At 53.3% G+C, this 27,773-nt stretch overlaps 12 protein-coding genes across 12 annotated transcripts; 5 read left to right on the top strand and 7 right to left on the bottom strand.

The window, feature by feature from the left end:
- Nucleotides 1-263: 263 nt before the first annotated feature.
- Nucleotides 264-1,383, top strand: N7539_004417 (uncharacterized protein; the record flags this gene model as incomplete). Its single annotated transcript, XM_056934019.1, has 2 exons — nucleotides 264-371; nucleotides 502-1,383. 2 exons carry the CDS (start codon nucleotides 264-266, stop codon nucleotides 1,381-1,383), a joined length of 990 nt encoding a protein of 329 aa, XP_056791560.1.
- A 323-nt stretch (nucleotides 1,384-1,706) lies between these two features.
- On the bottom strand, nucleotides 1,707-4,038 carry N7539_004416 (uncharacterized protein; the record flags this gene model as incomplete). Its single annotated transcript, XM_056934018.1, has 5 exons — nucleotides 1,707-2,392; nucleotides 2,482-2,642; nucleotides 2,721-3,414; nucleotides 3,480-3,605; nucleotides 3,744-4,038. The coding sequence occupies 5 exons, from the start codon at nucleotides 4,036-4,038 to the stop codon at nucleotides 1,707-1,709; spliced, it is 1,962 nt and encodes a 653-aa protein (XP_056791559.1).
- A 1,788-nt stretch (nucleotides 4,039-5,826) lies between these two features.
- On the bottom strand, nucleotides 5,827-6,302 carry N7539_004415 (uncharacterized protein; the record flags this gene model as incomplete). Its single annotated transcript, XM_056934017.1, has 3 exons — nucleotides 5,827-5,911; nucleotides 5,964-6,064; nucleotides 6,201-6,302. The coding sequence occupies 3 exons, from the start codon at nucleotides 6,300-6,302 to the stop codon at nucleotides 5,827-5,829; spliced, it is 288 nt and encodes a 95-aa protein (XP_056791558.1).
- A 2,401-nt stretch (nucleotides 6,303-8,703) lies between these two features.
- Nucleotides 8,704-10,768, bottom strand: N7539_004414 (Iwr1 domain-containing protein; the record flags this gene model as incomplete). Its single annotated transcript, XM_056934016.1, has 3 exons — nucleotides 8,704-8,939; nucleotides 9,053-10,435; nucleotides 10,702-10,768. 3 exons carry the CDS (start codon nucleotides 10,766-10,768, stop codon nucleotides 8,704-8,706), a joined length of 1,686 nt encoding a protein of 561 aa, XP_056791557.1.
- Nucleotides 10,769-11,523: 755 nt separating this feature from the next.
- On the bottom strand, nucleotides 11,524-14,001 carry N7539_004413 (putative differentiation regulator (Nrd1); the record flags this gene model as incomplete). The annotated part of the gene is made up of 1 exon (XM_056934015.1): nucleotides 11,524-14,001. One exon carries the CDS (start codon nucleotides 13,999-14,001, stop codon nucleotides 11,524-11,526), a length of 2,478 nt encoding a protein of 825 aa, XP_056791556.1.
- Nucleotides 14,002-17,118: 3,117 nt separating this feature from the next.
- On the top strand, nucleotides 17,119-18,918 carry N7539_004412 (asparagine--tRNA ligase DED81; the record flags this gene model as incomplete). The annotated part of the gene is made up of 3 exons (XM_056934014.1): nucleotides 17,119-18,018; nucleotides 18,075-18,721; nucleotides 18,792-18,918. The coding sequence occupies 3 exons, from the start codon at nucleotides 17,119-17,121 to the stop codon at nucleotides 18,916-18,918; spliced, it is 1,674 nt and encodes a 557-aa protein (XP_056791555.1).
- Nucleotides 18,919-20,160: 1,242 nt separating this feature from the next.
- On the top strand, nucleotides 20,161-20,388 carry N7539_004411 (uncharacterized protein; the record flags this gene model as incomplete). Its single annotated transcript, XM_056934013.1, has 1 exon — nucleotides 20,161-20,388. The coding sequence occupies one exon, from the start codon at nucleotides 20,161-20,163 to the stop codon at nucleotides 20,386-20,388; it is 228 nt and encodes a 75-aa protein (XP_056791554.1).
- A 1,789-nt stretch (nucleotides 20,389-22,177) lies between these two features.
- On the top strand, nucleotides 22,178-22,521 carry N7539_004410 (uncharacterized protein; the record flags this gene model as incomplete). The annotated part of the gene is made up of 2 exons (XM_056934012.1): nucleotides 22,178-22,187; nucleotides 22,274-22,521. 2 exons carry the CDS (start codon nucleotides 22,178-22,180, stop codon nucleotides 22,519-22,521), a joined length of 258 nt encoding a protein of 85 aa, XP_056791553.1.
- A 129-nt stretch (nucleotides 22,522-22,650) lies between these two features.
- Nucleotides 22,651-23,196, bottom strand: N7539_004409 (uncharacterized protein; the record flags this gene model as incomplete). The annotated part of the gene is made up of 2 exons (XM_056934011.1): nucleotides 22,651-22,864; nucleotides 23,090-23,196. 2 exons carry the CDS (start codon nucleotides 23,194-23,196, stop codon nucleotides 22,651-22,653), a joined length of 321 nt encoding a protein of 106 aa, XP_056791552.1.
- Nucleotides 23,197-23,773: 577 nt separating this feature from the next.
- N7539_004408 (uncharacterized protein) lies at nucleotides 23,774-24,850 on the bottom strand (the record flags this gene model as incomplete). Its single annotated transcript, XM_056934010.1, has 3 exons — nucleotides 23,774-23,846; nucleotides 23,911-24,232; nucleotides 24,553-24,850. The coding sequence occupies 3 exons, from the start codon at nucleotides 24,848-24,850 to the stop codon at nucleotides 23,774-23,776; spliced, it is 693 nt and encodes a 230-aa protein (XP_056791551.1).
- A 1,005-nt stretch (nucleotides 24,851-25,855) lies between these two features.
- N7539_004407 (uncharacterized protein) lies at nucleotides 25,856-26,215 on the top strand (the record flags this gene model as incomplete). Its single annotated transcript, XM_056934009.1, has 1 exon — nucleotides 25,856-26,215. One exon carries the CDS (start codon nucleotides 25,856-25,858, stop codon nucleotides 26,213-26,215), a length of 360 nt encoding a protein of 119 aa, XP_056791550.1.
- A 233-nt stretch (nucleotides 26,216-26,448) lies between these two features.
- Nucleotides 26,449-26,700, bottom strand: N7539_004406 (uncharacterized protein; the record flags this gene model as incomplete). The annotated part of the gene is made up of 1 exon (XM_056934008.1): nucleotides 26,449-26,700. The coding sequence occupies one exon, from the start codon at nucleotides 26,698-26,700 to the stop codon at nucleotides 26,449-26,451; it is 252 nt and encodes an 83-aa protein (XP_056791549.1).
- Nucleotides 26,701-27,773: the final 1,073 nt, after the last annotated feature.

Raw genomic sequence — 27,773 nt, 5'->3', positions numbered from 1 at the left:
CGGGCTTGATTTGGGTATGAGTTATCGCTCATATTCTGGTAGCTAGTGGACTCGACTGGTCACTGGGACTATATCGTATAAGTAGGAGCTGGTTGTATCTTACTTTCCCCAACTTTTTTTCGCAATCGATCATATCCACGGAATTATTCTTGACAGCCCTCCAGCTAGAAGCTTATACAATTACCCCCCCCCATCTCATCCATCTACATCCATCTCACACTTGCTACCTCTCCCTTTCCAATTCTCCATTCTCCAGTCCTACGATGCCTTCCCGCGACAAGTACACCGATCCCGAACTCCGCGATCAAGTCAAGGAGGAAATTCACAATAGCGACAAGGGCGGCGAACCAGGTCAATGGTCTGCTCGAAAGGTGAGAGCCCCTCGTAAATCCATCCTCCTCTTCTTCTTCCCATTTCCTCGTCGCCAATCAATGGCCCTGTCCAACCCCCCGTCCCTCTTTTCACGCTTCCGCGTCTAATGTATCGATCCAAATCGGCCAGGCCCAAATGATGGCCGCCGAATACAAAAAGCGCGGCGGCGGCTACACGACCGACAAAGAAACGGGCCAGGATTCGTCCCAGAAGAACCTCGACAAATGGGGCGAAGAGGAGTGGCAGACTAAAGAAGGCCCCGGACAGGCGAAGCAGGAGGATGAGGAAGAGGCGGGGACGACGCGGAAACGGTATCTGCCGAAGAAGGCGTGGGAGCAGATGAGTGAGAAGGAGAAGGAGGAGACGGATGAGAAGAAGGTGGAGGGTTCGAGACAGGGGAAGCAGTTTGTGGGGAATACGGAGGAGGCGAAGGGGGCGAGGAAGGGTGTGAGTGATGGTCAGCGGGGGAAGGGTGGTGATGAGAAAGATGGGAAGGATGATGGTGAGGGTGATGAGGAGGAAGAAGTGGAGCAAGGTGAAGGTGAAGACGAGGATGAGAATGAGCAAGCCAAGACCCAAGACAAAGGTCAAGGTAAAAACAAGGGAGGCAAACAACAACAACAAAAGCAGGAAGAGAAGAAGAAGAACGACGACAGCAACAAAACTACGCCGCCCAAGACAAGGAGTGCCAGCAAGGCCGAGGCCAAGGATGAGAACGAGGATGAGAACGACGGAGAAGAGTCCAAGGGAGAGGAAAAAGCCGAGGCGGGGACCAAGCGAACTGCTGAACAGTCCACTGGATCAAACAAGAGACAGAAAGAGAATGGACAGTCGGACAAGTCCAAGAAACCTGCGGCGAAGGATGACAACGAAAACAACAAGAAGGAAGACAAACAGCAGAAGGGCGGAGATGATCAAGCCCAGGCTGAAGATGGTAATGAGGAAGAGTACGTGCCTGAAGGTGAAGCTGATGGGGATGAGGATATGGAAGATGATGAGGCGGAGGAGTGAAGAACAGACTTCCGTGCTCATTTGAATTGTCAACATGTAACAATAACGTCAATTAATGTTTGTTCTGCCTCATTACAAGATCTTGCGTCTTCCTAGTTTCCAATCTGCAAATCAATATCATAGTATTTCGTTGACTTTCATTCCCAAAAAAAAAAAAAAAGACATGGCAACGTGGTATCTCATGGACAATAGTCAAATGTCTCTCGATCACTTCTCGTAGCAATATAATCCGAAGGCACAACTTGGGGGAGGGGAGGTTTGGCTGACGTTCTCGCATGAAATCCTTTATACATGTGCATCATATCACACCAATCGACTTCCATTTAGTGCTTACCCTCAACATCATTGCGTTGAGTGGGACGGCCTTCAAAATTACTCTCGGGCAGCATGTTCATGCGGTCTTCGTCGGCGTCGATGTGACGGTTGCACAGCCAGAAGCCAATGCAGCCAGCATAGGCCAGAATGGCCACGACACCATAGTTCCACTCCAACAGGGGGTCGGCAGACAGACTGACAAAGGCCTGGCCGATGGCGGCAGAGATGGCGTTCATGAAGAGTGATACGGCCTGAACGAGGGAACGCATGTTACGAGGAGCCTTGGTGTAGGCGTACTCGAGTGAGGTGACCGAGGCCAGAATCTCGGAGATACCACCCAAGACGTAGGTCAGAACTTGGACCCAGACGGAGATGGGGCTGTGCTTGTCGAACTCCTCGAGACAGCGGTTGGCTTCCTTGCCACAGTCACCTGTCTTGTAGATGTAGTACTGAGTGACCGCGGCGACGATCATACCAGCACCAGCCATAGCGAAACCAGCAGTGATACGCTTGACGGGGGTGAAGTTGAAGCCCATGCGACGAAGACCAGGGTAGACAAGGCGGTCGAAGATGGGGATGAAGATGATCAGGGCAAAGGGGTTGAAGTTGTTGATTACGTCGTTGGGCACACCGTTCAGGGTCATGGTAGCGGCCTGGGAAGTCAAGTTGTTGGTCATTTGGTTGTAGGCCAGCCCTGTAAGGAGAGACAACATTAGCAGATGGCATTAAACGAGACTGTGTTGACCAGAAGTCATGTCAATATCTGCCCTAGTCAACACGTACAGTAAAGAGGGTACCACAAGAGCACCTTGCAGGCCTTGAGACCACGGTACACTTCATCAACCCAGGCATCGTCGAAGGTCATCCACTGGGGCTTGTTGGCGCCCAAGTTGGAAGGCTTGACATGGTTCCAGTCCTTATACTGTTCAGGAGTGGATGTGAACCTATTGGTTGTGCGATTAGTCTTTTTGCTCCGGCACTGCCGCTGCTGCTTGAACTGGGAGGGATGAATGGAAACTCACAACTTGGCGGGGTTGAGGGACCAACGGCCCTTCAATGCCAGACCCCACAGACGGAATGCTTGGCTGTAAGTCGAGCCGGTAGGAGGAGTCAGGTAGTAATTCTTGCGGCAAGCAAACAGAACCAGGGGGCACAGGCAGAACATCAGAGTAGGCAGGAGGAAGGAGAGCCAGAATCCAATGTATCGCTCGGCGTAGACCATGGACAGCTGGCCGATCAATGAGCCAACGTTGACCATCAGGTAGAAGTACATGTAGATTCGAGCCACTGTCGCGGCGGGGTCAACGATGACTCGCTCTCCACTGGCCAAGGTCTTCACGTAAGGCTTATCATCACGATACTGCTCCGCAATAAGAGGAGAGATGTTGGACCTGTCGATCGGAAAAAATGTGAGTATTGTTTCATGCATGATTAGACTGGAACCTTCCCCTGGTGTGGTGAAAACGACAAATAACACAGAAGGATAAACTGACTTGAAACCACCGGTGCCAACTCCCATTATCACAAGACCAACAACGAAACATCCCATTGAGCCACCAGAGGTCTTAATCACTGGTGGTAAGGCGGAAACAATCAAGAAAATGTGGCCGACGAAGGAGCAGGCAATGGCCGAAAAGATGGTACGGAAACGACCCCAGTACTGATCCGCGATATAAGCACCGGCCAAGGGGCACAGATAGGACCAGAACTGGTTGACTATTCAATTTGTTTGTAAGCACAATTGTACCGATTGCGTGCAGGACCACGGATCGACCACATACACAGTGTGAGACCAGTCGAGGCACGCTGGCCCATACCCAAGGCACCGGGCACCCCATTGGTCATGTCACCAACCAGAGCACCAGTGGTTGAACCGTCAGGCAGAGGACGCTGGATGAAGTTGACGACTATTGAGAACGGAAGAAGAAGAAAGAGCAAATGGGTTAGCAAGCTAGACATACAATGGAGGGCGGACTTGAAGACAGCCCAATGCTAATTTGCGAATCTTGGGTGATGTGTTGGGGTGATGGTTGCAGGTTACTCACACACTGCTGTCGTTCCGTAGTACGAGAATCGCTCACACAGCTCGACAAAGGCAACGGTGAAAATGGTCCAGTGCAGGTGACCCGAGATACGACGCAGGGTCTGCAATTCCTCGTCGGTAGGGTAGTTCTTGTTCAACGCGGCATCTTCACCCTCCACTGGAACGCTCACAACCGGCGCTGGCTCAATGACCATGTCGTCGGTGAAATGCGAACTCTTCTCATTCAATTCCCTATCGTGCTCCAAGGCGTGGGCCTTGGACACGTCGGCCGTGTCGATGGGATCTGAGGCGTTCATCTTGGGTATGTACGAAGTCAATGACAGCACCAAGATGACGGACGGTCTAGAAACGATCGACCACGCGGAGGAGGGTGAAGAGTGGGGGGAGGAGAGGAGTGTGGAAAAGAAGAGAAAGACGGAGAGAATTCAGAGGAGGGGTGAAGGGTGATATTTAAGAATGATCGATTTCCATCCCATCCACAGCTACACTGGCTTCATGGAGCGCCGCACACACACACACACACACCAACGCCAAGCCGCCTGTCAAAGCACCTCGATAATATCATCATCTATCCACCGAGAGAGGAGACGGTGGTCGAGCAAGTAGGTGTAGGCTCTCCGGGAGAGACTCTCCGGAAAACCAGCGGAGCGGCGACAGCCACCTGATAGGAAGATGCCCATTTGGGAAGGTCGCCTCTTGGAGGGGACCGGGGGTGGGGTTTCTCGCGCGCGTGCACATAGCCAAGACAGACGCTTGCCTTGTCCTGTGGTAGTCTGTACTCTATAGTAGGTACCTGATTACTACCCCAGGTAGCAGGCAGTACCTAGGTACCAGGATCCCCTGGTCCTGGAGTCTGAACGGACCGAGATATGGATGATTCATTCCCTGGTGTCCAGGTCCTCGATATCTTCGAACCTCCGGCGGTATAACCCGATATGGCAAAGGCCATCAGCACACATGGCCGGAGGGGAACTGGAACCGTTGATAACCGGGTCCGCGATCAGGAGATTTGAATGGCCAATGCCCGTGAGAAAGGACTGAGAAGAAGGGTAATTAAAGAAATCCCAAAATTCAAATGCAGTGGCAAGTTGATGGAAGAGTTCCTCCAGTCCCGGCTGCATACCAAGCCTACCGTGGAGTGTGCTTGTTGCCTGAGGATTCGGTGAGGAGCCAACCATGAGTACTAGGAGTACTGTAGTATCCTGTTTAGGGTTGGGGACCCTTTTGTCCCTGGGACCGACTGCGCAGTGCGTTCCAGATATGGTCCCCCCGGTCCCATGTACAGTCCGGGAACCAATCCAGGCGGCTGAAAGCTGCTTCCTTCACGGGTGCCACTGTTTCCCCCGGCCAAGTGGAGGGAGTAGCGACCTACTTCGCAAAAGGGAAAAAAGAGAAGGCCGATATCCACCCGGCTGCGGCACCCCGCCGGCGTGCACCTGGGTGCGCAGCACGCGAGATAGCGCCATCGCCATGTCCGACGGCATATTCGAGCAATTTCCAGAGCCAAGATCCTTTGCGGACCCTCATCTGATAGCCCTGAAGACAGACATTGGCCCAGTCGGCCCCAGTGTGGTTTCCAGATCAATCAAAGGTCATTCCGGTCCAATGCCTGTAAGATGCCAACGTCCTCGATCCAGGCCAATGGCCGGGCTGGGAGTGGCCTTGGCGGTGTGCAAGGTTTGGTTCTTCCGGTACTTTCGGGGCTTGGCGGACCCTTCTTGGCAGAGACAGATTTGCTTGGCGGCCAGGGTGCACTGCAACGTTAAGTCTTGGCCACACCAGATACCACGTTTCGGGTGGCCAGGGCCCAGGGAAGGGCATTTTCTGCGGCCGATAAAGACAAGCGGGCAGTGGCAGTGCGGGCAGTGCTATGACTGGGTGCGATGACAGTATCGAGACCATTTGCTGGTCACGAGACAGGTTGATGATGATGATCGCTCGAGTGATCAAAAGTCATCCACACAGGAAAGAAAGAAGGTGAGTACTGGTGAAAGGGGGGGGGGGGGGGGATCAAGGGCCAACGGTTGATGAAAAGCTGACACAACCAGGCTTACTGACTGGATTGACCCGATGATGACACTAGGCTAAGCGCGATGGGCGTGAAGATAGTCAAGAAAATCGTAAAAGTCCGGCTCGAGGAAGAACCAGCGGCAACGACCGAGCCTCGGGCTGGAATGTGGATCAGCGACTGGCACGCTACTAAAATCTAGAACCCACATACAGGTCCTCCTGGTGGTCCGTGGACCTCAACCGGGTACCCCAGACCGGGGGAGATTCCTCAAGCGCACTTGTTGTATCTGTTCTGCCTGGAAGAGGCCTTGACTATTTGATGCGCTCAAGCAGGTCGATCTGCCCGCTGCTTGGAGGTACCGTCGACGGCCAGTCATTTACACTGATGACAAATTCATGCTCTGCGGTTGGGAGCCTCAAGGAGCTCCCAGCCTGAGTGCTGTCTGACTCCATCCGACAGAGTCAGATCCTCCTCCTCCTCCTCCTCCTCCTCCTCCTCCTCCTCCTCCTCACTGCCAGCTGAGAAAGGGAAGTCCTCTCCGAGTCTCATTTGCGGGGAAAACCACCCCGAAGTTACATCCAGGATGACAACAATCATCAACTCTCCGCGTCTGACCCCTTTCCGCCGGGCCTCGTGACCAGCCCTCTTCCAGTCCATCCACTTCCACCAGCAGCCTACTCACGACTGGCAGACTCGGTGCGTTTGCAGTGGGCGGCTTGCGCCGACAGCCCCGACTGACTGCTTGTTCGGGTAGTAGTAGTACTAGTCTCTTCTTGGCATTGCCACTGGTCACCCACTACAGAGTCACGGACTACCCAGCAGCGGTAGATTAGTGATGCTCACGTAGAAGTGGGTTAGAAAGGTCCTTCTGCTCTCTGCCACGCCACGAGGCGCCGAGATAGCCACATACCGTAACTGACCTCCTTGTACTGTAGACTTGTAGAGTGAAGAGACTTTCGAAAGTTTCATCTTCTCTCCTTTTCGACTATTCACGGATATTTCTCATCTCACGGGACAAGAAGCGGAGGCGTCGGAGGTGTAACAGGGCTTGCGCTTGAGCCTCGATGAGAGATGTAAACATCCTAATGAACATCCATCAGTCCTATCTCCTCTTACACGTACATATTACTACGACCTTTTTCAAGGAGCCCAAGACTATCGTTGGTTTCGTTAGTGCTATATGGATTCACCACGTAGTACTTACTCTTCAGTGTGGATGCAGTGGACTTCCCACAAGAAGGAAATGAGCCTTAGAATCTCGACCACTCACCATGGTATCATCGAGTTATCCTACTCACTAGTGCACTACTAAAGTAGTACCTCTATCCATGCTTACTATTTATCTACTATACGCCCCTGTAACCACAAACCTGAATCCCCCAGCTTCGACTCATCGGCTCCTCTTTCCCCGGATCATCCCCCAGATACCTACCAATCTGGCAATATCCATTACGTTTCGATTCCTCCTCCCAGTCGGCATGCAGCGGCTGTCTCGAACCACGCGGGGAAGGGGAAAAACACAAAAGAAAAAAAAAGAAGAGAAAAAAAAAAGAGAAGAGAAAAAAAATATCGAGAGAAGGAGAAAGAGAAGATGAGAGGAGTCAGCGATGGCGGTTCCATTCCACTTTCGGGTGAGATCCATTCAATCAGTCAATTGCGGCCAAGGAAGACTCGATGTGTCTCGCGGATCTTCTAGATGGACATGGCCGTGGGGTTTTCAACGCGAACGGCTTGTATGGCATGTGACCCTGCCGCTTATCGCAGTCCACAGCCGAGATAGAACCTCTCCTCCATGGCAATCTCATCCTCATCCCTCTCTCACATCGTGCAGCTGCACCGAAATTTGTCGGCACATCTCATGTTGAACCTTTGGACGTCGATACTGGGTCAGTTTATTAGAGCAGTGCGATGAAACTTACTGCGACTCCGATATGTCCTTCGTCGCTGTCTAGTTTCCACTTAGGTTTCCAGTACCTAGGACCCGACTACCTCCATCTTGATGTGCTGCCTGAACTCGTCCCTTCATTTACAAATCTGTAGCCCGTGAGGCCAATTCGGCCGAGGTGACAGCACACAACAGTTCTGCTTCTCCTCCTGCCCCGGCACAATCTACAGCATTTCGACACCTGCCGGACGCTCCCAGTGCGTCCCAATCAGCTTGATAGTCCATTGGGTAAAGTCATCTATCCCGAGCTGTTGATGCTGCCCCCCCCCCCCCCCCCCCCCCCCCGGTGCGGTCCAGCACAAAATGATGTAACTACGAAGATACGGCCCTGGGGCCAAAATGCTTGCAGGGTCCATGAAACGTCCCGAGGCTAGCACTTGTCCAGGGGTAGCGCGCTCTCGCTTCTGCGAAATCATACTAGACTCAGACTACGGCCGAAGTCGTACTCAGACTGGCTGTGGAAGCTGATAAGCCTTCGCTTCCTAGCATCTTCTCCTACCAGGAACAAAGAAGACCACAAGGCTGAGGCAGGGACGAAATGTTCAGTAAGAACGGTCGAGGCAGATACGTGCGTACTCCTGCTCGAAGAATTCAGTTCGAGCGCAGTGCATGCACTTGGAAGTGTGCGTCGTGAGTTTGTCTTTCTCGCCTCGAACCCTGGAAGAGTTTACCTTGTTGCAGGTGTGCTGCTTGGGTGATGCAGGTGTACTGTTACGTGGAAAACATGTGAAGTAATGGATGTCATTCTGGTTATCATTGATTGTTGCGAGGGTGCTGGCTGCTGGTAGTTGCATGCTATTGACAGTTGTAAGAATTGCTTTCATTGACTCAATCTCATGGTTCTCAACTGAGAATGGCCCAAGACGCTCAAGGAACTCGAGGATTCGCCAAGGATCATTTCGCACATAGTTGAAGTAGAGTCTCCACTGCCCGCAGCCCGCAACCCACAGCTCAACGGACCAAAGCCTAGAAAAATCGAAAGATAAACAAAAAAAAAGCGGCTCGTTACATATCCTCGTCTGAATCTCCATCCCCAGCATACGCATATCGATGCGAGAAGCCATATTTCGATCCCGATCCGAAGCGGGCCCCACCATCACTGTCCGAATCATCAATGTCATACTCTTCGTCGTCAGAGCCCGCTCGGTAATGAGATTTGCGATAAATAGCCGTCGGGTCATCGTCTTCGTCAGAGGAGGTCAGTTCTTCGTCGGGGTATTCATTGGCGGGATTGTTTTCGGCTGTTAAGAGGGATCAAAAGACATCATTAGCTTATTGTTCCCGCAGTTCAAAGGCAAAGACAGGAAGAACAATAACGTTGCAAACAAGAAGGAGACCATGATACTCCACTCACCATTGGAATCTGCGTCCTCACTATCCCATTCTTCCTCTTCGTCCTCCACAAAGTGTTCCCAGTATTCCTCGTCCTCGGCAGTGATCACAATGACACCGATGCCCCGGTTCGCGGCTTCGATCTGTTGAAGTTGCTGTTCACATTCGTGCTCGGCCAGAGGGTTGGTGAGCATTTCGCTCTCGGATAATGGTCGTCGGATGTACACATCGTAGACATAGTCATCCTCGTTCTCCTCTGCCACGGCAGAGTTGGCGCCAGCCACGCCAGTGGCAGTCTCGGCCACAACACCCTCCCCTTCCGCATTGGAAACTGAGGGTGCGTGTCGAGGTACCGCACGTGGCTGTTTCGGTGGCCGAGGCTGATACTTCATTGGCTTGGGAGGTGAGAGGGGCATTGGGACATTCCGTGCCTGTGACTGCTGCGCCGATGCCACGTTGATGCTGTGATCGTCAATCTCCATCTCATGATCATGTTCACGCGCCCGGTCCTGTTCCAACTCCAGCGCGACTTGCTCGAAATCTTTCGCCAGGTGCTCCGACTCCTCTTCCCAAGTGTGATGACTTGTCTGGCGCGCCGATTTATCCAGCACCTCGGAGATATGCTGCTTGGCCGCATTGATGGCAACTTGCCGTTCCTCACGCCATCTCTTCTCCGCTTGATTGACGACGGGACGTTTTCGCGGCTTCACGGGGGCATCGTCGGGTTCTTCGTTGATGACGGATTCCACACGAGCCTGGTCGACCAAACCCGCGACCATGGACGCTTTGCGGGAATGCGGCTGACGACGAAGCTGTTCAACGAGGACCGCGACACCCGGCGCGGCGCCATCGGCTCGTCTTTTCTGAATTCCACCTGCGAGAGTCCCGGGCGCACCAAGGCTAGGACTACTAGAGCGAGAAATTTGGAATCGACGAAGAGATTGCGTCCGACTGGATAGACCCTGTACAGCAAGTGTCTCTCCCGTTTTATTGTGCCCTTGTTCCGACGGTGTAGACGGAGCTTGGCTCGATACCGACTGGGCGCCAGACTGAGGTTGCGGCGGGGTTTGCAATAGACGTTGACGGTTTTCCTCGGCTTCCCTTCGAGCAGCGGCGAGACGTTGAGCTTCACGAATCTCAGCTCCTGGCGAAGTTGCTCGTACGACGGGGATTCCACTAGTATTTGTAGGCTGTGCTGCAGCGGCTGCAGCTGCAGCCGCTCGACGATTGGGAATGTGCAAGCTGCTCACGGATCGAGGAGTGCGCAAGGCTCGTTGTGTAGCAGGATGTCCCGGCGGAAGCTGAGTCGGGTCCTTCGTCACCACATCCTCGCGACTGAGTGTGACGCGCTCAAAGACGTAGTCGGTAAAGCGGCGCTTGCTTTGGTGTGTCGCGGACTGAATGTCTACAGCCGGTCAGTGACTAGCTTCGAATGGGGGGATATCAACCGCGAAAACTCGATTGAGAAACGAATGATAGATGAGTACAAGAATGCTAGGACAGAAAGAGACACAAAAGAAGCACTGATTTCTCGCGATGGTGACATGGCTAGATCGGTCAACATTTCAACAGGCAATAGCGGGGTCCAAATCGTGGGGTAGAAAAATAGCTCCCAAACACAGCAGCTTCTCGGTCGCAACAACCACGAAAGAAACGAAAGCAGATACTTACAGAGAGTCTCCACGGGCTCCTCTTCCCGACGACGTTTGATATTGATCTGCTCTGGTGGTAATGCCATCGTCGTTTTTTTTTCTTGCTGCGTGGCAAAGATGAGCTCACAGGCGGATGCAGCGCAGAACAAATAATCTGCAGGTGTCGGTCGCGGTCGTGATTTGAATTGGATCCAGCTCCGCTTGCTTTTGGTTGAAGGGACGAGCCGACCAGACGGGAAGAGCTCAGTGGGGACTAGTCCCGATTGGGAGGACTGTCATCACGTGGGCTGTGATGAACCATAGTCACAATCCTGCGGATAAGGCAGTGTCTCATACGCGAGATTATGAATGTAGTCTTGTGTTATTCACCTCCCGGAAACGAGGTCAAATGAGAAAGGATTAGAGCAAGATCGATTTGTAGAATGAATTGGAGAAATCAAAAGTTGATTAATACATAGATGGTGATCGAAGAATGGTGTTAAAGATCAAGGTAGCTTGAATATGGCATCGTAAGCAGAATGAGATGGGGAACAACTATATGGTCACAAGAAAGGATTGTGGAAAAAGAAAAGAAGAAAAAAAAAAAAAAGGAGAAAATGAATGTTGAAGACGAAAAACAAGAGAAACCGATGAAGGGGTGAAAAAGGAACCAGTATTTAAAACACAATAGGTGAAGAAAAACAGGACGAAGAAGTCGCCGTGATATGGATACTCCCGTCTTTGGAGAGAGCGGCATTATCGCACGAGTCAAAAGATTAATGTCATCTCCAGAATTGGAAAAGAAAAGAGATGAGTGTGTATATGTGAAGACGTGAGACTCTTTGATCGGTCGTTTTTCTCTTTATTTGGCGCCAATCTCCTCCTCGGCCCATCCCGGCAGAGAATTCTCGTTCTGGATGGCCAGACCAAAGCCGGAATGGTTCAAACCGCCCAGGCCCGAGAAGCTCGAGAAGCTAGCTTGGGGCTGGTGTGCAATGGATCGCATGTGCCCAGGCTGGCTAGAGACGGGGCCAAAGGGCTCCTGCGAAAACGAGGGAAGACTGACGGCACGGGAGTGCTGCGCCCGCGGCACACTCAGGTTGCTAGTGCTGGCGGTCGAATGGTGACCGGAGCCAGCAACACTCAGGTAGCCATTTCCAGAGGGCTTGTGAGCATGCCCGTGGCGCATTGGGGCATCCATGGAGCCATTCGTCAGATCGGTATTGCCGTTGGTGCTATACAAGGATTGTTGGGAGGGGCCTTGGGATTGAGCTTGAAGGCCAGCCATGATCATGGAGTCCGAGAGACGGTTTTCCTGCTCCTGAGCTTGCTGAGCCGACATTTGGTTCAGATACATGGTGAGCGGGTTGTTGGATCCCCCGTCCAGCACATTAGAGGGAGAAGTCACGGTCTGCAGAGGATGACGCTGATGCTGACCGTTTTGAGATCCCGTTGATCCAGGCGCGGGGGAGAGAGCGTGACGGGACGGGCTCTGAGAGCCGTTCGGGTTCAATCCCTGCTGGAAACCGTTCAAGGCGGGAGAGGGCGATTGAGGACCCTCGAGACCACCTCCATTGCGGGCCTGAGGGGATCCGCTTTGGTTGGTAGCCTGACGAGGAGGGTTCCCGCATCGGTCCTTGCCGAAGTTGATCTTGAAACGGCGATATTCCTCTCGGTTGCGCATGCCTTCGATGGCCTTGATGGCGTTGGCAATGTTGGTGAAGTTGACGAACGCGCAACTCTTCTCACGAAGGGTGTTCACCAACTCGATCTCACCATATTCTGAAAAGTCTTGACGCAGGCGTTCCTCCGTCCACGTTTCGTCGAGATTGCCTACGTATACATTTCGCGACGCACCGCCACTGACAGCCAGAGCGATGGCAGGGGGCAGAGGGCCCGAGTGCTTGCCCCAGCCGATCTTCAGGCGACGATTGTGAATCATCAATCCCTGCAGGTTGCTCAGCGCATAGAACGAAGCGGCAGAGGTAGGATCGATAAAGGTGACAAAGCAGATGTGCTTGTCGGGAATGTAGCGAATGTGGTGAAGGAGGCCGCCGCGCACCACGTTGCAAATCTCCTCAATGGTCGTTTCGGGGTGGATGTTTCCGAGGTAGATTGTTCGGTTTCCGAGATTGTTGACCCCGCCGGCTGTCGTAGCCACGGCCGCCGCCGCCACGGACTGCTGGGCTAGGGCGTTGGAAATCAAATCGCGGTCTGCAGAGTTCAGAACATGTGCATAGCCCGGAGCAATACCCAAGAATTGCGCGGCATTTTGCTGCTGGGTCTTGGACACGTACGCGCATCGATCCTTGCCGTAGAAGACGCGCTTGGGCGCCTGCCATTCGGGCTCCTGGGGCAGCTGGGCCACTGCCTTCATCGCGTTGCTGATGGAAAGGAAGTGCACAAAGCCGATGGCTTTTTCTTTGACAATCTTGACGGTGTCTACGGGGCCAAACTTGCTCAATTCCTCCCGCAGACCGTCCTCGGTGGTCTCTTCGGGCAAGTTGCCAAGATAGACATTGCGCGAGGCCCCGGATTGCTGAACGGCGAGGGCGACCGATGTGGGGACCTGGGACGGCTTGCCCCAGCCGATCTTGATATCATTCCCCTTGATGGCCAGCTTCTTCAGGATGGCGTCTGAGTGGAAGTGAGTGGCCGAGCTGCTATCGAGGAAGGAGATGAAGGCGCAGTTCTTGTCCGGCAGCAGGCGGACGGACTCGATCTGTCCGCTCCGCACGTGATTCAGGATCTCTTCGGCGCTGGTTTCGGCGGGGATGTTGCCTAGATACACGGTGCGACTGGTCCCTGCGAGCAATCCCGGTGCCACCGAGGCGGCCGGGCTGCCCAGGGCGGCGCTTCCTAGCCCGGCGTGGTGTAGAGCACCGATGGGCGACTGAGGACCACCCAGGAGTTGAGCTGCACCGACGTCGGTCGACAGAAAGAGGCCGTGGTTCGCCAATCCTTGGGTCGGGCTCCCGAGCTGATGGGTCTGGTGGTTCTGGGAGTGTCCATTCGCCGCGACCTGAGGGAAACCTCCGAAACTGGCAAATTGCGGCGAGGCAAAAGCGGACGGGGTGCCTGGTTGAAAGGGGCTGCCCACGAGCAGCTGCGACGGGAGCAAAGGGGTGAAGTTCATATCGAAGCCGGCCCCGGAGCCCATGTCCGAGGAGTGACCCGCGGCGGCCGTGTTGATCGCGGGAATATTCGCTCGGCGATGGTTGCGATTCGAGAAGCCTTGGTTGGGCGTGTTGGAGTTATAGGCACCGTGCGAGAAACCCGTGTCACCGTTCAGATTATTGAATCTATGGGAATTGAAGCGCGATACATCCGAATGTTGCATTGCGAAAATGGCTATTCTTGTCCCTGGACAAGAAAAGACAAAGAACGGAACGGAAAGGGGAACAACACAAAGATTTGTAAATCACCCGACGTCGCCCCGAGAGAGGACACAAGACCCTGAGCCGATAGACGAGAGAGAAAGAAGGGTTGCAAAGAAAAGACGGTCGACCTTCAGCAGTCCATTCAAAGGAAAGGGGGTGCAGAGCTGCTGTCGAAGTTGCAGTGCTTCACGATCGAGGAACGAAGGTGAGGGCGGACTCGAAAGGGGGGGGAGTCGGCCGAGTCAAGGCGAAGAAGAATCTTGCCTGGAGAGCACCTTCGCAGAGTGGCAGAATGTCAGTGATCTGGCTCTAAATTGTCCATGTGAGGACAACTCAATGCTGGATTGAGCTCGGGATGGGAAGAAAGGGACAGTGTCGAGGTAGGGTTCAGGCTGGGTGAAAGCATTCGCTGGGGGGTGGATGATCATCAACTGAAGTGAAGGAGGACCCAGCTATGCAGGCACACGGCCGCGCAGGGACGGGTGGACTCACCTTCTTCCAGGGACTGGCAACAGCGTCCGTGCCTTTTTCCCGCACAGGACTGGATGCAAATCTATATGATCCGGCGGCGCAATATGCTTCCTCGGCGGTTCAAGAGAATGGGAGGGAGTGAAGGAGAGAAGATGCGGAGTTGGGTACCAGGGGAAGGAAAAAAAAAGACTATCGCAGATCGAGCAGTTTAATTAATGAGCTGCGCAGTGACAAGTGGGGAGGTCACCCAAAGGGAATCAGACTCAAATGGGGAGTGGAACTAAAAAGGGGGAGGAGGGGAGGTGGATATTTAGCCTCTTCAAGGGGAAAGTTTAGAGGACCGAAAGGAACGATGATACACTCACACACATTCAGGGTCATCTGTCGCTCCTTCACAGTCTGCTTATAAGATCGCAATCGAATTGACGAGGACTGGAGGGGAGTGCGACCCCATGCGCAGAGGACTCGAACGAGAATTCGATTGTTGACACTCGAGTGCAGAAGCCAAGAACAGACAGCGGAAGGAGTCAGAGGCGCAGATTACATAGTCAGTTAGAGGTCCATAGTCCAGTCTTCCTTCCAGTGGAGAGCTTATGGAGACCAGCAACGCAGAAAGTCCAGGAAACGAACACTCAATGCCCTCGGGTCCCAATGATGTGGACATGGAGAGAAGCAGCAAACCAAAAAGAAAAAAAAATAGGGGGCCAGGGAGGCAGCGTTGCGAGCCATCTGGAAGAAGGGCTCGACATTCGGGCCCAGGGAAAGGGCGCGAACTACGGGAGATTCTGAGACAACGTTTGATGGTCGAACGGCGGGAAGAACCAGCGATCCCGGGGTTTGGAAGAGGCCGGGAGAAATGAAGCCATGGAACGAAAGCCGTGAGGACGATGCCATGGAAGAAAAGCAGGCGTCTCGGGCCACCACGCTGGGGTGATAAAGGATGGTGGAACTGGAGAGCATACCAGCATGGAGTCATGAACTACGTCGAGATTGCGCGCGTGACATGGAATTCCACCGATGTCATCGCCGTCGTTGGGCTGAGGGAGTAAGACTAAGCGTATACTGAGGGTGATGACTGCATGAGAATGTATATGATTTATGTCTGCTCATCTGGTGAACTGGAGCAATACGTATTCGATTCTTAGAATTCCATACGCAGCAGTACAGCAGTCAGCGACTCAGCACATATTGTGACAAACCCAACATCTCTTCACTGTGATCGTCTAGGCCGATCTGCATATTGATACCACCGCGTATCGCGGCCCAAGCCAGAGCCTCGAGAGTGCGACACTGGAGTCTGAACCGATCGTCAGGTATCCATCGGCATTGACGGTCTTCAAGTCTTGTGGAGTGTGAACTGCCATGCTGGTAGTCAGGTACAATAGCCACGTACTCGGATTTCCAACGGGCATACCTGGTTCCTGGACAAAGCGATGGAGGGTATTCCAGCTCGTATCTTGAACTCAAATAGACGAGGGTAATCCGTTAGTCTAGGTACAGGTCACAGGTATACATCCACCCAGTCTTTGTTAATCTCAACAGACGCCAGCGCATCCCAGATGCATATAGTATCGCCACATGACCGAAGAAGGACCGAGTCTCAGCACTCTATTTGAGTCAGTTCTCGATCAGCTTCCCTCCAATGGGTGTATGACTGTATGCAGTTCCGTGGCTCTGGCAACTGGGCAAGTCGACCCAGTCCTGCCGGCAACCAAAACCGTCGCAAGTGGGAAAAGTGGTAAAACATGAAGAATCAGGTTTGGCCTCGCATTGGCGCCGACTGGTCGATCCAGAATTCCAGATGGATCTATGCAGGTCTGGGTTGGGGCACCAATCACCAAAGCGCTGGACTCGGCCCCTGGCATGCATGAATACTGACTGTATCACGGTGGTCCGTCCTGACATTGAAGTAAACTGAGTAGTCTATGAGTAGTCTACTAGTCACTGTCAATAATGTACAGTATGTGCTGCTAGGAACACGGATCATAGTGGCATCGTTTAGATGAGGTACATGTCGCTGGTATATGCTACCATCGCATCCTCTGAGAGGACCTCAGACATAGTCGGGATGGGATGAGAGAGGGTCTCAGTTCGATTGACCACGGCCGAACCTTGGCGACGTAGTCACCTGACTGAAGGGCACGTGGAGTGTATCGCCATATTTTGCAGGCATCAGTAGCATCTCCTGCCTCAGGCACTCGTGGGGAAGGAGGCCGCCCGCGGAAATTTACCCCTCTATCTTTGAAATTGTGCGAAAGAATCTCCATTGTTGTGGTTCCTGTCAGTCGATCAAGCATTGGCTATCTTCTCGATTCGGGGTATGTCAGTTCCCATCAGTCATTCGCACGGACTCGGGCGAGCCATTGACTCGCCGGAGTACTTGGAATGTTTCCCTCTGGCAATCTACCACGATGACTCACCAGATAACACGCCGGCTAATTAAATTCAATCTTACGGCCACCAGAACTAGCCCAATTCACCATTTGAGATACCCCCAAGCCTGAACAGAACGCCGTGTCGGCTTCAGCACTTTGGACATTGAGGTCACCGACTTACCTCTCGCCTACTTCGACGACAACCTCTCCACAGCGCGCCCCCCCCCCATCATGGCGCTCTCTATCTACATCGACGAGGACGTCGGTCGCGACGACGCCTCGGCCACAGGCACCGAGTCCGCCCCTTATAAGACCCTCCTGCACGCCTTTGTGCAGCATGCCCCCACGACCGAGGGTATTCAGTACCTGACCCGCAAGTCCCAGACCGACGCCGCCGGCGAGAACGTGGATCCTGCCGCCAAGCTGGAGTGGAAGCCGGCCACCAAATCGGCCATGAAAAAGGCCACCAACCTCTACGAGCAACGCAAAAAGAAGGCTGCCAAGGAGCAGGAGCTCGCCATTCGCGAAAAGGCCGAGGCCGACAAACGTCAGAAGGTTCTGGAGGAGGCCAAGAAGGTCGTCATCACCGAGGACGCCTCCTTGCCCAAGCCCATCCGTATCCGTCTGGACGAGACCGACCCGGCCAAGGTCCAGCTGCGCACCCCCGAATCCGATACCCCCGGTACTCGTGTGCGCGTTCTTGGCCGTGTGCACCGTATGCGTGCTCAGAAGGACTACGTCTTCATCACGTTGACCGATGGATATGGATACCTGCAATGCATCTTGACTGGTGACCTGGTCAAGACCTACGATATCATGACTCTGACCCTGGAGACCTCCATCGCGATTCACGGTGAGATGCGCGCTGTTCCCCCCAAGCAGCACGCTCCCAACGACCGCGAGCTGCACGCCGACTTCTTCACGATCATTGGCCGTGCCGCAGGTGACAAAGAGGCCATTACCACGCGTGTGGCGCCGGACGCCGACCCGCAGACCCTCTATGACAACCGGCATCTCGTGCTCCGTGGTGAGACCTCCTCCTCGGTGATGAAGGTCCGCGCTGCCACTCTGCGCGCTTTCCGCAAGGCCTTTGAGGAGAACCGCATGTTGGAAGTGACCCCACCCGCGATGGTGCAGACCCAGGTTGAGGGGGTAGCACCCTGTTCGGTTTTGACTACTACGGCGAGAACGCCTACCTGACCCAGTCCTCGCAACTCTACCTCGAGACCTGTCTCCCCTCGCTGGGTGACGTCTTCTGCGTGTGTCCCTCCTTCCGTGCCGAGAAGTCTCTGACCCGTCGTCACTTGTCCGAGTACACCCACATCGAGGCCGAGCTCGACTTCATCACCTTCACCGATCTTCTGGACCACCTCGAGGCAATGATCTGCCGCGTCATCGAGCTGCTGCTTGCCGACCCCGAGGCCTCCAAATACATCGCCACTCTGAACCCCGACTTCAAGCCCCCCTCGCGTCCCTTCAAGCGCATGAAGTACTCCGACGCCATTGAGTGGCTCGTGGAGCACAACATTCCCAACGAGGAGGGTGAGCCCCACAAGTTCGGCGATGATATCGCCGAGGCAGCCGAGCGCAAGATGACGGACATTATCAACCAGCCTATCTTCCTGACACACTTCCCCGCCGAGATCAAGGCCTTCTATATGAAGAAGGACGAGAGTGATCGTCGGGTCACCGAGAGTGTGGACGTCCTCATGCCCGGTGTCGGTGAGATTGTCGGTGGTAGTATGCGTATGGATGACTGGAACGAGTTGATGGCCGCCTATAAACACGAGGGCATGGACCCTAGCCCTTACTACTGGTACACTGACCAGCGCAAGTATGTCCAATCCCTGCTCCCCGGAAATCAATCAAAAGTTGCAACGACTAATCAATCTGGCCCTTCACAGGTACGGCACTTCCCCCCACGGAGGCTACGGTCTGGGTCTGGAGCGTTTCCTGGCCTGGTTGTGCGCCCGTTATACTGTCCGTGACTGCTCTCTGTACCCGCGCTTCACTGGCCGTTGCACTCCTTAGAGATTCGACGTATGAGATGAAAATATCAGATACGTATTTCTTAGATTCAATAGGCCATCAATCAGCTTGTAGCTGGATTCACGATGGAGATCGGATATCGAGTTTGAGTAGGACTTGAAAACCTGGAACCAGGCCAAAGTTTATTCTGCCAATGCCAATGAGTGAATGCTCTCAAGTTAATTCGGGTCCTTACCGGTTTGCAGCAGTCTATAAAGTGAGGATTCCCGCAGTTTTTTCACGGGATGAAATACACTCGCCAGTTGAGTGGTCTAAATCTCTTCTTCCGACTTCTTTATGCAGGCTGTTCATAGACCTCCGTCCACCTCGGTAAGACAGCGCAAGGATTGGACACGCGTCCCGAGTACAGGAACAAATGGATGCATACCCAAGCGCACCGAGTCGGAATCTAGAACCCTGATGCTCTTCAGATTTCACCCGCAAATCTGGAGGGAGCCCACGTTGAAGTGAGAAGCTCGCCAACGACCGGGCTTAGCCCTCGAAGATCTATGTCTGATTCATGAATCGAGCGAAGAAATAGAATTCGATATTGTTATGCTTTTCCTGGCCAACACTCAACACTGCCTACTGCCGAGTGCCTACTGCCTACATCCTACATGGGTAGCCCTGCACCATGGACTAGAGTGATAGTGCAATCCGAGTTGTATCCATTGCGGGTGGTCAAGACGCGAGAGGTAGAGCAATGGTACAGGCAACAACGATGAGTTGTGTACTATGTAGGTGGCAGACTACCAAAGTCCTTGAGAGTGGCCATGCACCGCCCACATGAACGCCAACACTGATCTGCTGTTGCAAGAGGATGATGTTCAACTTATACAAGGCTCGGGGGTGTTCAATTCCCCATGTCCACCCTTCTTCACTAGTTGGATGAACCCACCTTCACTGAGCACCCCCCGCCATTGTTTATCCCCGTCCATGGAGAATGGTGCCACTACACCCGTGGCCCGTCACAGCAGGAAGGGGCCATTCACTCTTTAGAGACGAAAGCTGCTCATGTCTGTGTATGGACCCTTTCGAGCTATGCGGAGCTATAAAGGGGCACGATGTTCCTAACAGGCGTCGACCTGTCTGGCAGCTGTGGCTCGTTCAAATGGGGGATAATTAGGTGTCGAGGCGGATGAGCTCATCTTATTGACCGGACTACAGTATTCATGAGACTCGAAGCCAAAGGGCTGCTCCGACTACAAGCAACGTGTGGCGTCAGAAACGCCAGCGGGTGCAGACATGGGTGTTGAGGCTCGCGAGGCCAGTGTAGCTGACCTGTTCGAGGATCAAGCGACTACTCTCATTCTCTGCAAAGCACAATTCAGCAGGCCAGATCAGAGAATGGAAGACAGGATCGGTTCTCGTGAGAGAGCTGGCAAGTGTCGGGGTGATGCAGGACTCTCTATCCGACTTTCTGATCTCGTCGATGACCCCAAATCTGCTGTCCGCTGTCGTATCTTCGCGTAGGTAGCAAATAGTTTCGCAAAGGGCGGTGGCACCGGGCGATATTGAGGATGTCTTGGATGTGAAAGGACCAGGGGCGGATGTCGAAGCAAGTTTTCCGCTGGCAAATTACCTACTAGAGTAGGGTTGTACATCGTTCTTCAGCAACCGTTTCGATGCATAGATTCTGGTCTCGAGCATCGAGACGGCCGTTCCTGGCTTCGAGGTGGAATGGGGATTGGTTGTGTTCGGGCTGCATCGACCGACGATAGACAATGATGAAAGGTATCGGGCGTTCTTTGGGTCGTCATGGCTTGTGGTTTTGCAGTCGGCAACTTGGTCACCTTGTTTGTTAGCAGCGCAATTAGAGCAGATCAAGAGGACACAATCTGTCCGAAGGAGAATGTAGAAGATCACGGCGCCCATCCGGCAGAGCGCAATTGCAAGTCAGAACAGCCAGTGCCAGAGGCTCATCGGTCCGTTGAGCGCTTGGTCCTTCCTCTGTGACCTGGTCTCTTTCCATCCACTTTGACACCTCTTTGAACTCGTCCACTGCAGTAGGCCATGACGCTGCCCTCGATGACGAGTCAATAATGAGCCACCGACTGTGGGCCATATCGTGAGACAAAACACATATCGCACGTCATGACCGGATCACAAATGTCCACCGTCAATTGACCCTGGCTCCGCACTTTTGCATCTGGTCTGGACTGGAGCTGGTTCGAGACCCGAGGCAGTGGCTCATTGGCGCCGGACAAGATATCCATCAGAGTCCACAATGGTCCATTCCACGTTCTTTCTCGCCTGATTGCCAAGGCCCAACATGGATGACCCTTTTGCGTTTCCTTCAGCATGAGAAGCGCATCTTCGGGATTTGGTTGCAAGTGGACATGCGAGCGGCGAATATTTCTCAGCAGGACGCTTGAAGCTGATTGATTGTCCAGCGCACCGGGTGAAGGGATACCGTCAGACGCGAGTCATTATCCCGCACGATCAGACTTGCCAGACGCGATAAACATGCTTTCCACTCCCCCAAACCTCGTCAGACCCAGTCCCGATGTCTGCAGATCATCGATAGCGAAACTCGGCCATCAATCAGGACTGCCATGAGAATCTGTACTGCTTGATTCATTGCAGTCTGGTTGGAATGGGTAGCCCTAGGTGACGTCTTACTGACTGACATTGGTGTCCCACTGGTTTGAAAGTCTCTCGCTAAATGTCCACGTCTCTGCGATGGTGACGTGGACTGCTGTACCCCTATGCGGTCACGTCACTTGGCTTGTCGCGGGCATATCAGTGAAGAGCGCCCCTCACAATATAGACTGGTAGACTTCTTGCACTTGCTAATACTTACCCAAATTTGTTTGTTTTCATCTGGGCGCCCTGGGCAGTACATTGACCATCGCCGATAAAAGCACCGCTCATAAACACGCTGCGCAATCCTGGCGATAAATGGACGCGGCTCTGAGCTGCATCATGTAATTGGCCGCGATATATGAGTCGGACTGGATCCTCAGACTTGACTGGAAGCCTGTCGCCGCACTGGCAAGTATTGCTCAACCTGGTACCCTTTTCTTCGCTTGCCGATGAAGTTGCTCATCAACAGAATATACCGTTCTGTGTGAGCTTTGACGAGACTCGATGTGGCACGTTTTGACAGCCGCGCAACACGACACGGGTACATCTTGCATCAAATTTGGACCGAGGCCCGTCACCGCAATTTTGAGCGTCCTCTGACCTGATGTTGCGTCTCTTCGCTCGCGGACTCGACTGGTCAAACATTTCATCAAGTGACCCCTCCAGATAAGTTCGTATGGTCGACAGTAAGTGAAGACAAGGAAGAGCCAGACTGGCAATATGAGTTGGATTGAATGACGACTTGAAACATGAAAGAGCAACTGTTCTTCAGGCACACAAACGCAGACGCACAACATTTACGCACATATACAAGGTGCCCTCCGTGATCGCATCGCTGCTGCCGATGTGGACATTGAAAGCACGAGCGGCTTCGGCACTCTGGGCAGGGAGGCCGGACTCCCAAACCGTGTATCCACCGACTTCTGCGTGATCAACATCATTCTTGACTCGAAAGCATCTCAAATGGACAAAATTGCGTATGCGGCGCCAAAAATGTTGTGGATCGGGGTCGCTTCGTGAATTGCGAAAACGGTTCTTTTTCGAAATCGCGGAGCCGTATCCCCCGCCCACGCGCTGTCTCTTCAGAGCTTAAATCGATGCAGGTGCGCGCCCAAGAAGAGCACTGGTCCCGCAGATACCCAGGTCTTTTTAATGGCTCGTGCCATTCGGCTGGTTTATGCTCCCGTTCGTGGAGGACTGCTCGATTGCGGTGAAAACAACATCGTAGGAGGCGCCCGAACGTACGATCGTGACGAGGCGATTCAGCGACTCGTCATCGCTGCGCGAGAGGAACTCCAGCAGTCTGTCGGTGTTGGAGCGGTAGTACTCCAGAATTTCTGCCGAACTATCGTTGCCCTGGCTTCTTTTGAACGTACGTCGTCAGGTCACACGGTCGATGAGGCAAGGATTTGGAAGTGCAGCGCGCTTCCCAGCCGAGGGCTATCTATCCTTTTTCCTTTTTTTTCCCTTCCGACGGAGCTGCAACGCAGAACTCGCCCATGGATCTCGGGAACAGACTGGCCTTGTTCGAGTTTGCACTCTCGGTCTCGCATTTCACGAATCCAAGAGGGAAGGAAATTTTACATACCTTGCTTGGTTCGACGAGCCCTGTTGACGGTTGCCACTGGCTGGTTCTCCCTGTGGACCTGTACGGCCCGTGGAGGACTGGTTTTCGTTGGATCTAGAGGACGGCATATTGTCTGGTGGCTTTGCTGATTCTCGTTGGCCAACGATGTGTAAAAGACGTTGGGAAGCAAACCATGCGATCTTGCACTTACAGAAACGAGTCCAGCGGTCTCAAATAAGACATGCAAAGTGCGGCCTGTCGTGCGGGCTTCAGAATACAAAGAGATAGACTTGCTGATTGATAAGATGAAATCAAGATCAGTTAGACTTCAACGAAAAAGACAGAATAATCCCTTTTCCGCGCCTCATCCGCACCTGGTCAGGACCGCCAGCGATCGAGACCTCCGAGGCTCGGGGAGGCGAATATCTGTGACCCATCACGGGGTTTGGCAAACACCGTGCATGATCCCAATTGCGTGGGTAGCGCTCCGCGTGGGGGAACATCGGAATGGAGAATACAATCCTTCTGGACAGGATCACCTACTCGAGTTTCAAATCATATGCCCTTCTCACGAAGGCAAACGGACCTATTCCCAACGGCACATGCAATTCGGAATCCCGACTATTTACAATGTAAACGAACGTCTCCCTGTAGTACCCCGTCCAGGTTGAACTGTGAGCGAGAAGCTTACTCGAAATGAGATCCCTACGAAAATAGGACCTTGTCCCAGGCTTGCTGAACAGAGTCTTGCTGAGAAGGCGGGTCGAAATGGTCGGATCTGTATAGATGGGTAACTTTGACGACGTCCAAATGAAGAACGGGGGAAAAGGTGTAAAAAAGACAAGACGACAATGGTCAGATCCCAAAGCGGGACGAGACCTGTACTCTGCGGATTACGGAGATGGGAAAACCCCTCCTCCTTCACGCCGAAGAGAAGGTCGCGATAGGAAACTCGCCGCTTCTTCTTGAATCCCTCCTCAAGATCGTCCGTGTGGCGCGAATAGTCCCGATGGTTCATGGCCCACAAGTCTCGCATCCTGAACTGTCCGTGTGGTTGAGCATCTGCTGTACCAGATTGTTCTTCTTGCACCGGACTGTAGGCTTTTTCTTCCGCCCATACAAATCTCTCCCGCAGGACCACTGATCGCTTGCCATTATTGGAGGCTTTGGGAATGCGTCAGGTCCACAGTCCACAACTACATGGCATGAGATGCCAATTGGTGTTCATGACAGTCGATGGAAGTATGGCTACTGTCCAAGCATAGAATTTGCATGATTCAAGCAGTTGTCTGGGAGCGGCAGTTTTTCCGTGGTTCGAGCTCTTCACCATGATTCGTAAACAGGACCGATCGAAGTTGCCGGATGCTGGACGCCCAGGATCTAGTGGGCTTGAGGTTGGATTGGCGATTTGGCAATTTCTTGGGGTCTCATAGAGCCGGTAGTGGAGCCTCCAGTTGGTGTCTCGGTAATTCATGCCGGCGTACCTGGATTCGGAACCGTCTCAACCTCATCATCATCATCGTGAGAACTACCTCGACTTTCAACTCCAGACCAGTGTATGTCGATGGTACTTTCTTCGTGAGCTGCAAGTGTCGATTCAGTCCCGTGGGGCATTCCAACCCGCTTTCGGGGATGGCCATGCCAAAGGAAGCCGCGAAGAAGCCCAAGAGGCCATGAGTGACTTTGAGCAGACCACGCGATTCTGAGGTCAAGTGAGAGTCGCCCGGCAGATGGGGGCTTCTTCTTCTTCTTCTTCTTCTTCTTCTTCTTCTTCTTCTTCATCTACCTCTTGTTTTTCCCCTCTTGATCATCAATGGTGTTGGGTACCACGGCATCCTGTCAAACGTGCCAACAGCCTCTGATCGCAGACTTTCCTTCAAGGCAAGTCGTCCCGCGAAGCCGTGTTCGAGTCGAACAGCGGAGAATGGATCATCAGTGAATTCAGCTGGGCAGTCGATGAGGCGATAGATTCAAATCATCACGATCAGGGCACGAGCTTATGCTCGTAGACTGATCATGATCTGGTTGGTATCTATCACAGAGGATGGAAACACGCCGAGAGAATGGGGGGTGGGCTTGGAGACCTCAGGACCCCAGTTGTACAAAGATCACCTTCAACCATGGGAAGGAACTTTGAGATCTCGACCTTGACGGTCCCAGATGATAGACGCAATGCCCTAGAGAGACTGACATGAATTTCTCCTCTGTGACAGATGGCGCTCACATGACCGTTCCATGTCAGGCCGCTCACACGGGCGCTCCTTCCTTCACGTTCACTCGAAGCCGCGACCACCGCGCCTGCCTAATCTTACCGTCACATCAACCAACATCTTCCACGCCGATCCTCGCGGAACAGCCCGGTGTCCCAGTTCAATGTCTTTCGAATTCCCCTCAAGCCGTCAAATCCCGCCACGATAACGGACACCGAGGAAATGGTGCAAGCTGACATCGTTCATTGAGACTGGCGAAGCATCATGTCATGCTTTGCACTCTGTAAAAAGTGATATTGCAGACTCAGTGGACAATGCACAAGGTTGTACTCGTTTCTCGCGCGCCGATTTCCCGTTCACCCTACCATCCACATTGATCAGCAACTGGGTTGAGGCTGTGGTCCTGTTTGCTGCGCAGTCTTGAATCCACAAGACGGTGATCTAGCATTGAGTCTGAACTTGGAAATACTTCAAGGGTGTGAAACTCGACACGAATCCAGTCACCTGCAGATCAAAATTTCTACACGGCGGTACGATTCGATGCCATGGGAAATCAGCCCGTGCACTGGATGTCACGATGACACCTAGTCCGCTCTGGGCCACAAACTTGCATGCGCCCAGTGTGGTTTGGCATGATGGGAGCATGATGGAAGGTCATTTCAAAGATGCCCGGTCGAGTGATACGAGTGTTACCCGTAATCAGTTTGCTGGATCTTTGTTGCCGCCCGGCATTGCTCAACCTGGAGGCTGCACTCGACCGTTCACTGTTGGTTGGATTGTCTTTGATCTCGGCCAAGGCTGTTCTTTCTCCTGCGGCACGAGGACGCATCATCTCGCCTCCACCAGCAGCAACTATGTTGAGACAGCTTCTATTCCATGCAGGGGACGTGGTGTGGCTAAGAAGCGGTTGTTGTGGATCGCGTTCAAGCGAGGCTGAGACGACAAAGGCAGGTATTGGTTCAGCTGAGCGTTGAGCGCCCCCGGATTTGGCATCTGTTCTTGTGACGATATTGATGAACAAGACGAGCTTCGATCGTCAGTCGCCGAGGGGAAGACCTCGACATCCATGATCATCAGCCATTCTTATCTCTGTCGATACCACATGAAGGTGAGATCGCCGTGCTTGGAGGTCACTGCATGGGAGGGATTTCGGGTTTCTGTTCCTTGATGTCAAGCACGTCGTACAGGCTGGCTGGGTAGGTCGTTGTCGTTGTTGTCGGCAAGCTGTACCGTCTTTCGAGGCGGAGTGGCCGTAGAGTATGGATGTACTTCGGACGCGGATTCTGCAAATCGAACTCTGGTCAGGAGTCTGCCGGTGGTCTCTTCGCTGCTCCTTGCCGATGCTCGCAGTGAAGCTATGCGACCACCGCTTTTTGGGACCGCAGACTCGCGACCAAAGGGACAGGGGTATCGCGAGCCCATCGTGGACCAAGGCGCGTTGGGCCTTCTCATCAATCACGCCGCATCCAGGGTGGTGTTGTCCTTCTCGGTGATACTCACAGTCTTGGGTCCTTGGGGGCTACCTGTCCCCTCTCCATACTCAAGAGTCACCCTGACGATCTCGCCGGGTGCTTTGCCGTTCTCGCATTGAGTGATTCACCACCTCCATAGCTTCCTCGCGTCTGGTAGGTCCAAAAGCCAGGTTGGGCTATGGTCAGTGTCCCTGTTGATGCGAAAGCCCATCAGGATACGTTCAGCCAAGATTCACGCCTGAGGAATCAGTCCTTGTAGACTGTCTTTCTATCTCTCTCGGCCGGCCATCATCCAGCTCCACAATGGAAGTCTGCCTAAAAAGTCCGGGCCGCCGGTTACCATTCAGAAACCATACGGCCTACCCTATCCTCTTGTCAATGCCCCAATTGGGTTCACTGTGTCTACGGAAAAAACTTCCACGCGAGAGTCATTGGAAGGACTGGGTTCCATCTGGCTGTCTCGCTCGGCCCATGTCAATCATCAATAATGTTACCAGGATTGTGTTTGTCTGGAAGGTAGCCTTGTGCATGTGGGACCAGCAAGGGAGCAACTTTTCCTCCAGGTAAAGGAGATTTTGATGGCGGCGTCGTCTCGTCTGAGATGGTGCCGCAAAAATGCACCTTCTCGGAGTCACAATATCAACGGCGGTTTCAACAATTCCATCTTCTCTTCGTGCTGTCGAAAACTGATGCACAGGGGTTTCACGTTGCTAATTATGCCTCGGAAGCGAATTATCGTTTCTCGACTGATTCGTTTGTGCTCAGTGAGGTTTGACGCGTCTTGGCGACTGTCGTGAACTTGTGCTACAGCTCGAGATGGAATCGACGAGTGTTGTCTCATGTGGAGAAAGACCGACCCTTAGTGGACCCGAATGGCTGCTGAGAAACAGTCTTGGAGATCCGGTCTTTACCACTTGACACTCTACGAATCTACACTCTGCAGTGAACCGAATCTCTGTGCTGTATATTACAAAGCGGGCGGGCACCTGCAGTCAGATTGACATCAACACGCACGCACTGCAT

This window comes from Penicillium diatomitis (assembly GCF_028827545.1).
Source record: "Penicillium diatomitis strain IBT 30728 chromosome Unknown utg000004l_segment0_segment0, whole genome shotgun sequence".
NCBI classification, from domain to species: Eukaryota; Fungi; Ascomycota; class Eurotiomycetes; order Eurotiales; family Aspergillaceae; genus Penicillium; species Penicillium diatomitis.
The sequence above is the reverse complement of the archived record's forward strand: the minus strand, read 5'-3'. Positions and strand labels throughout refer to the sequence as shown.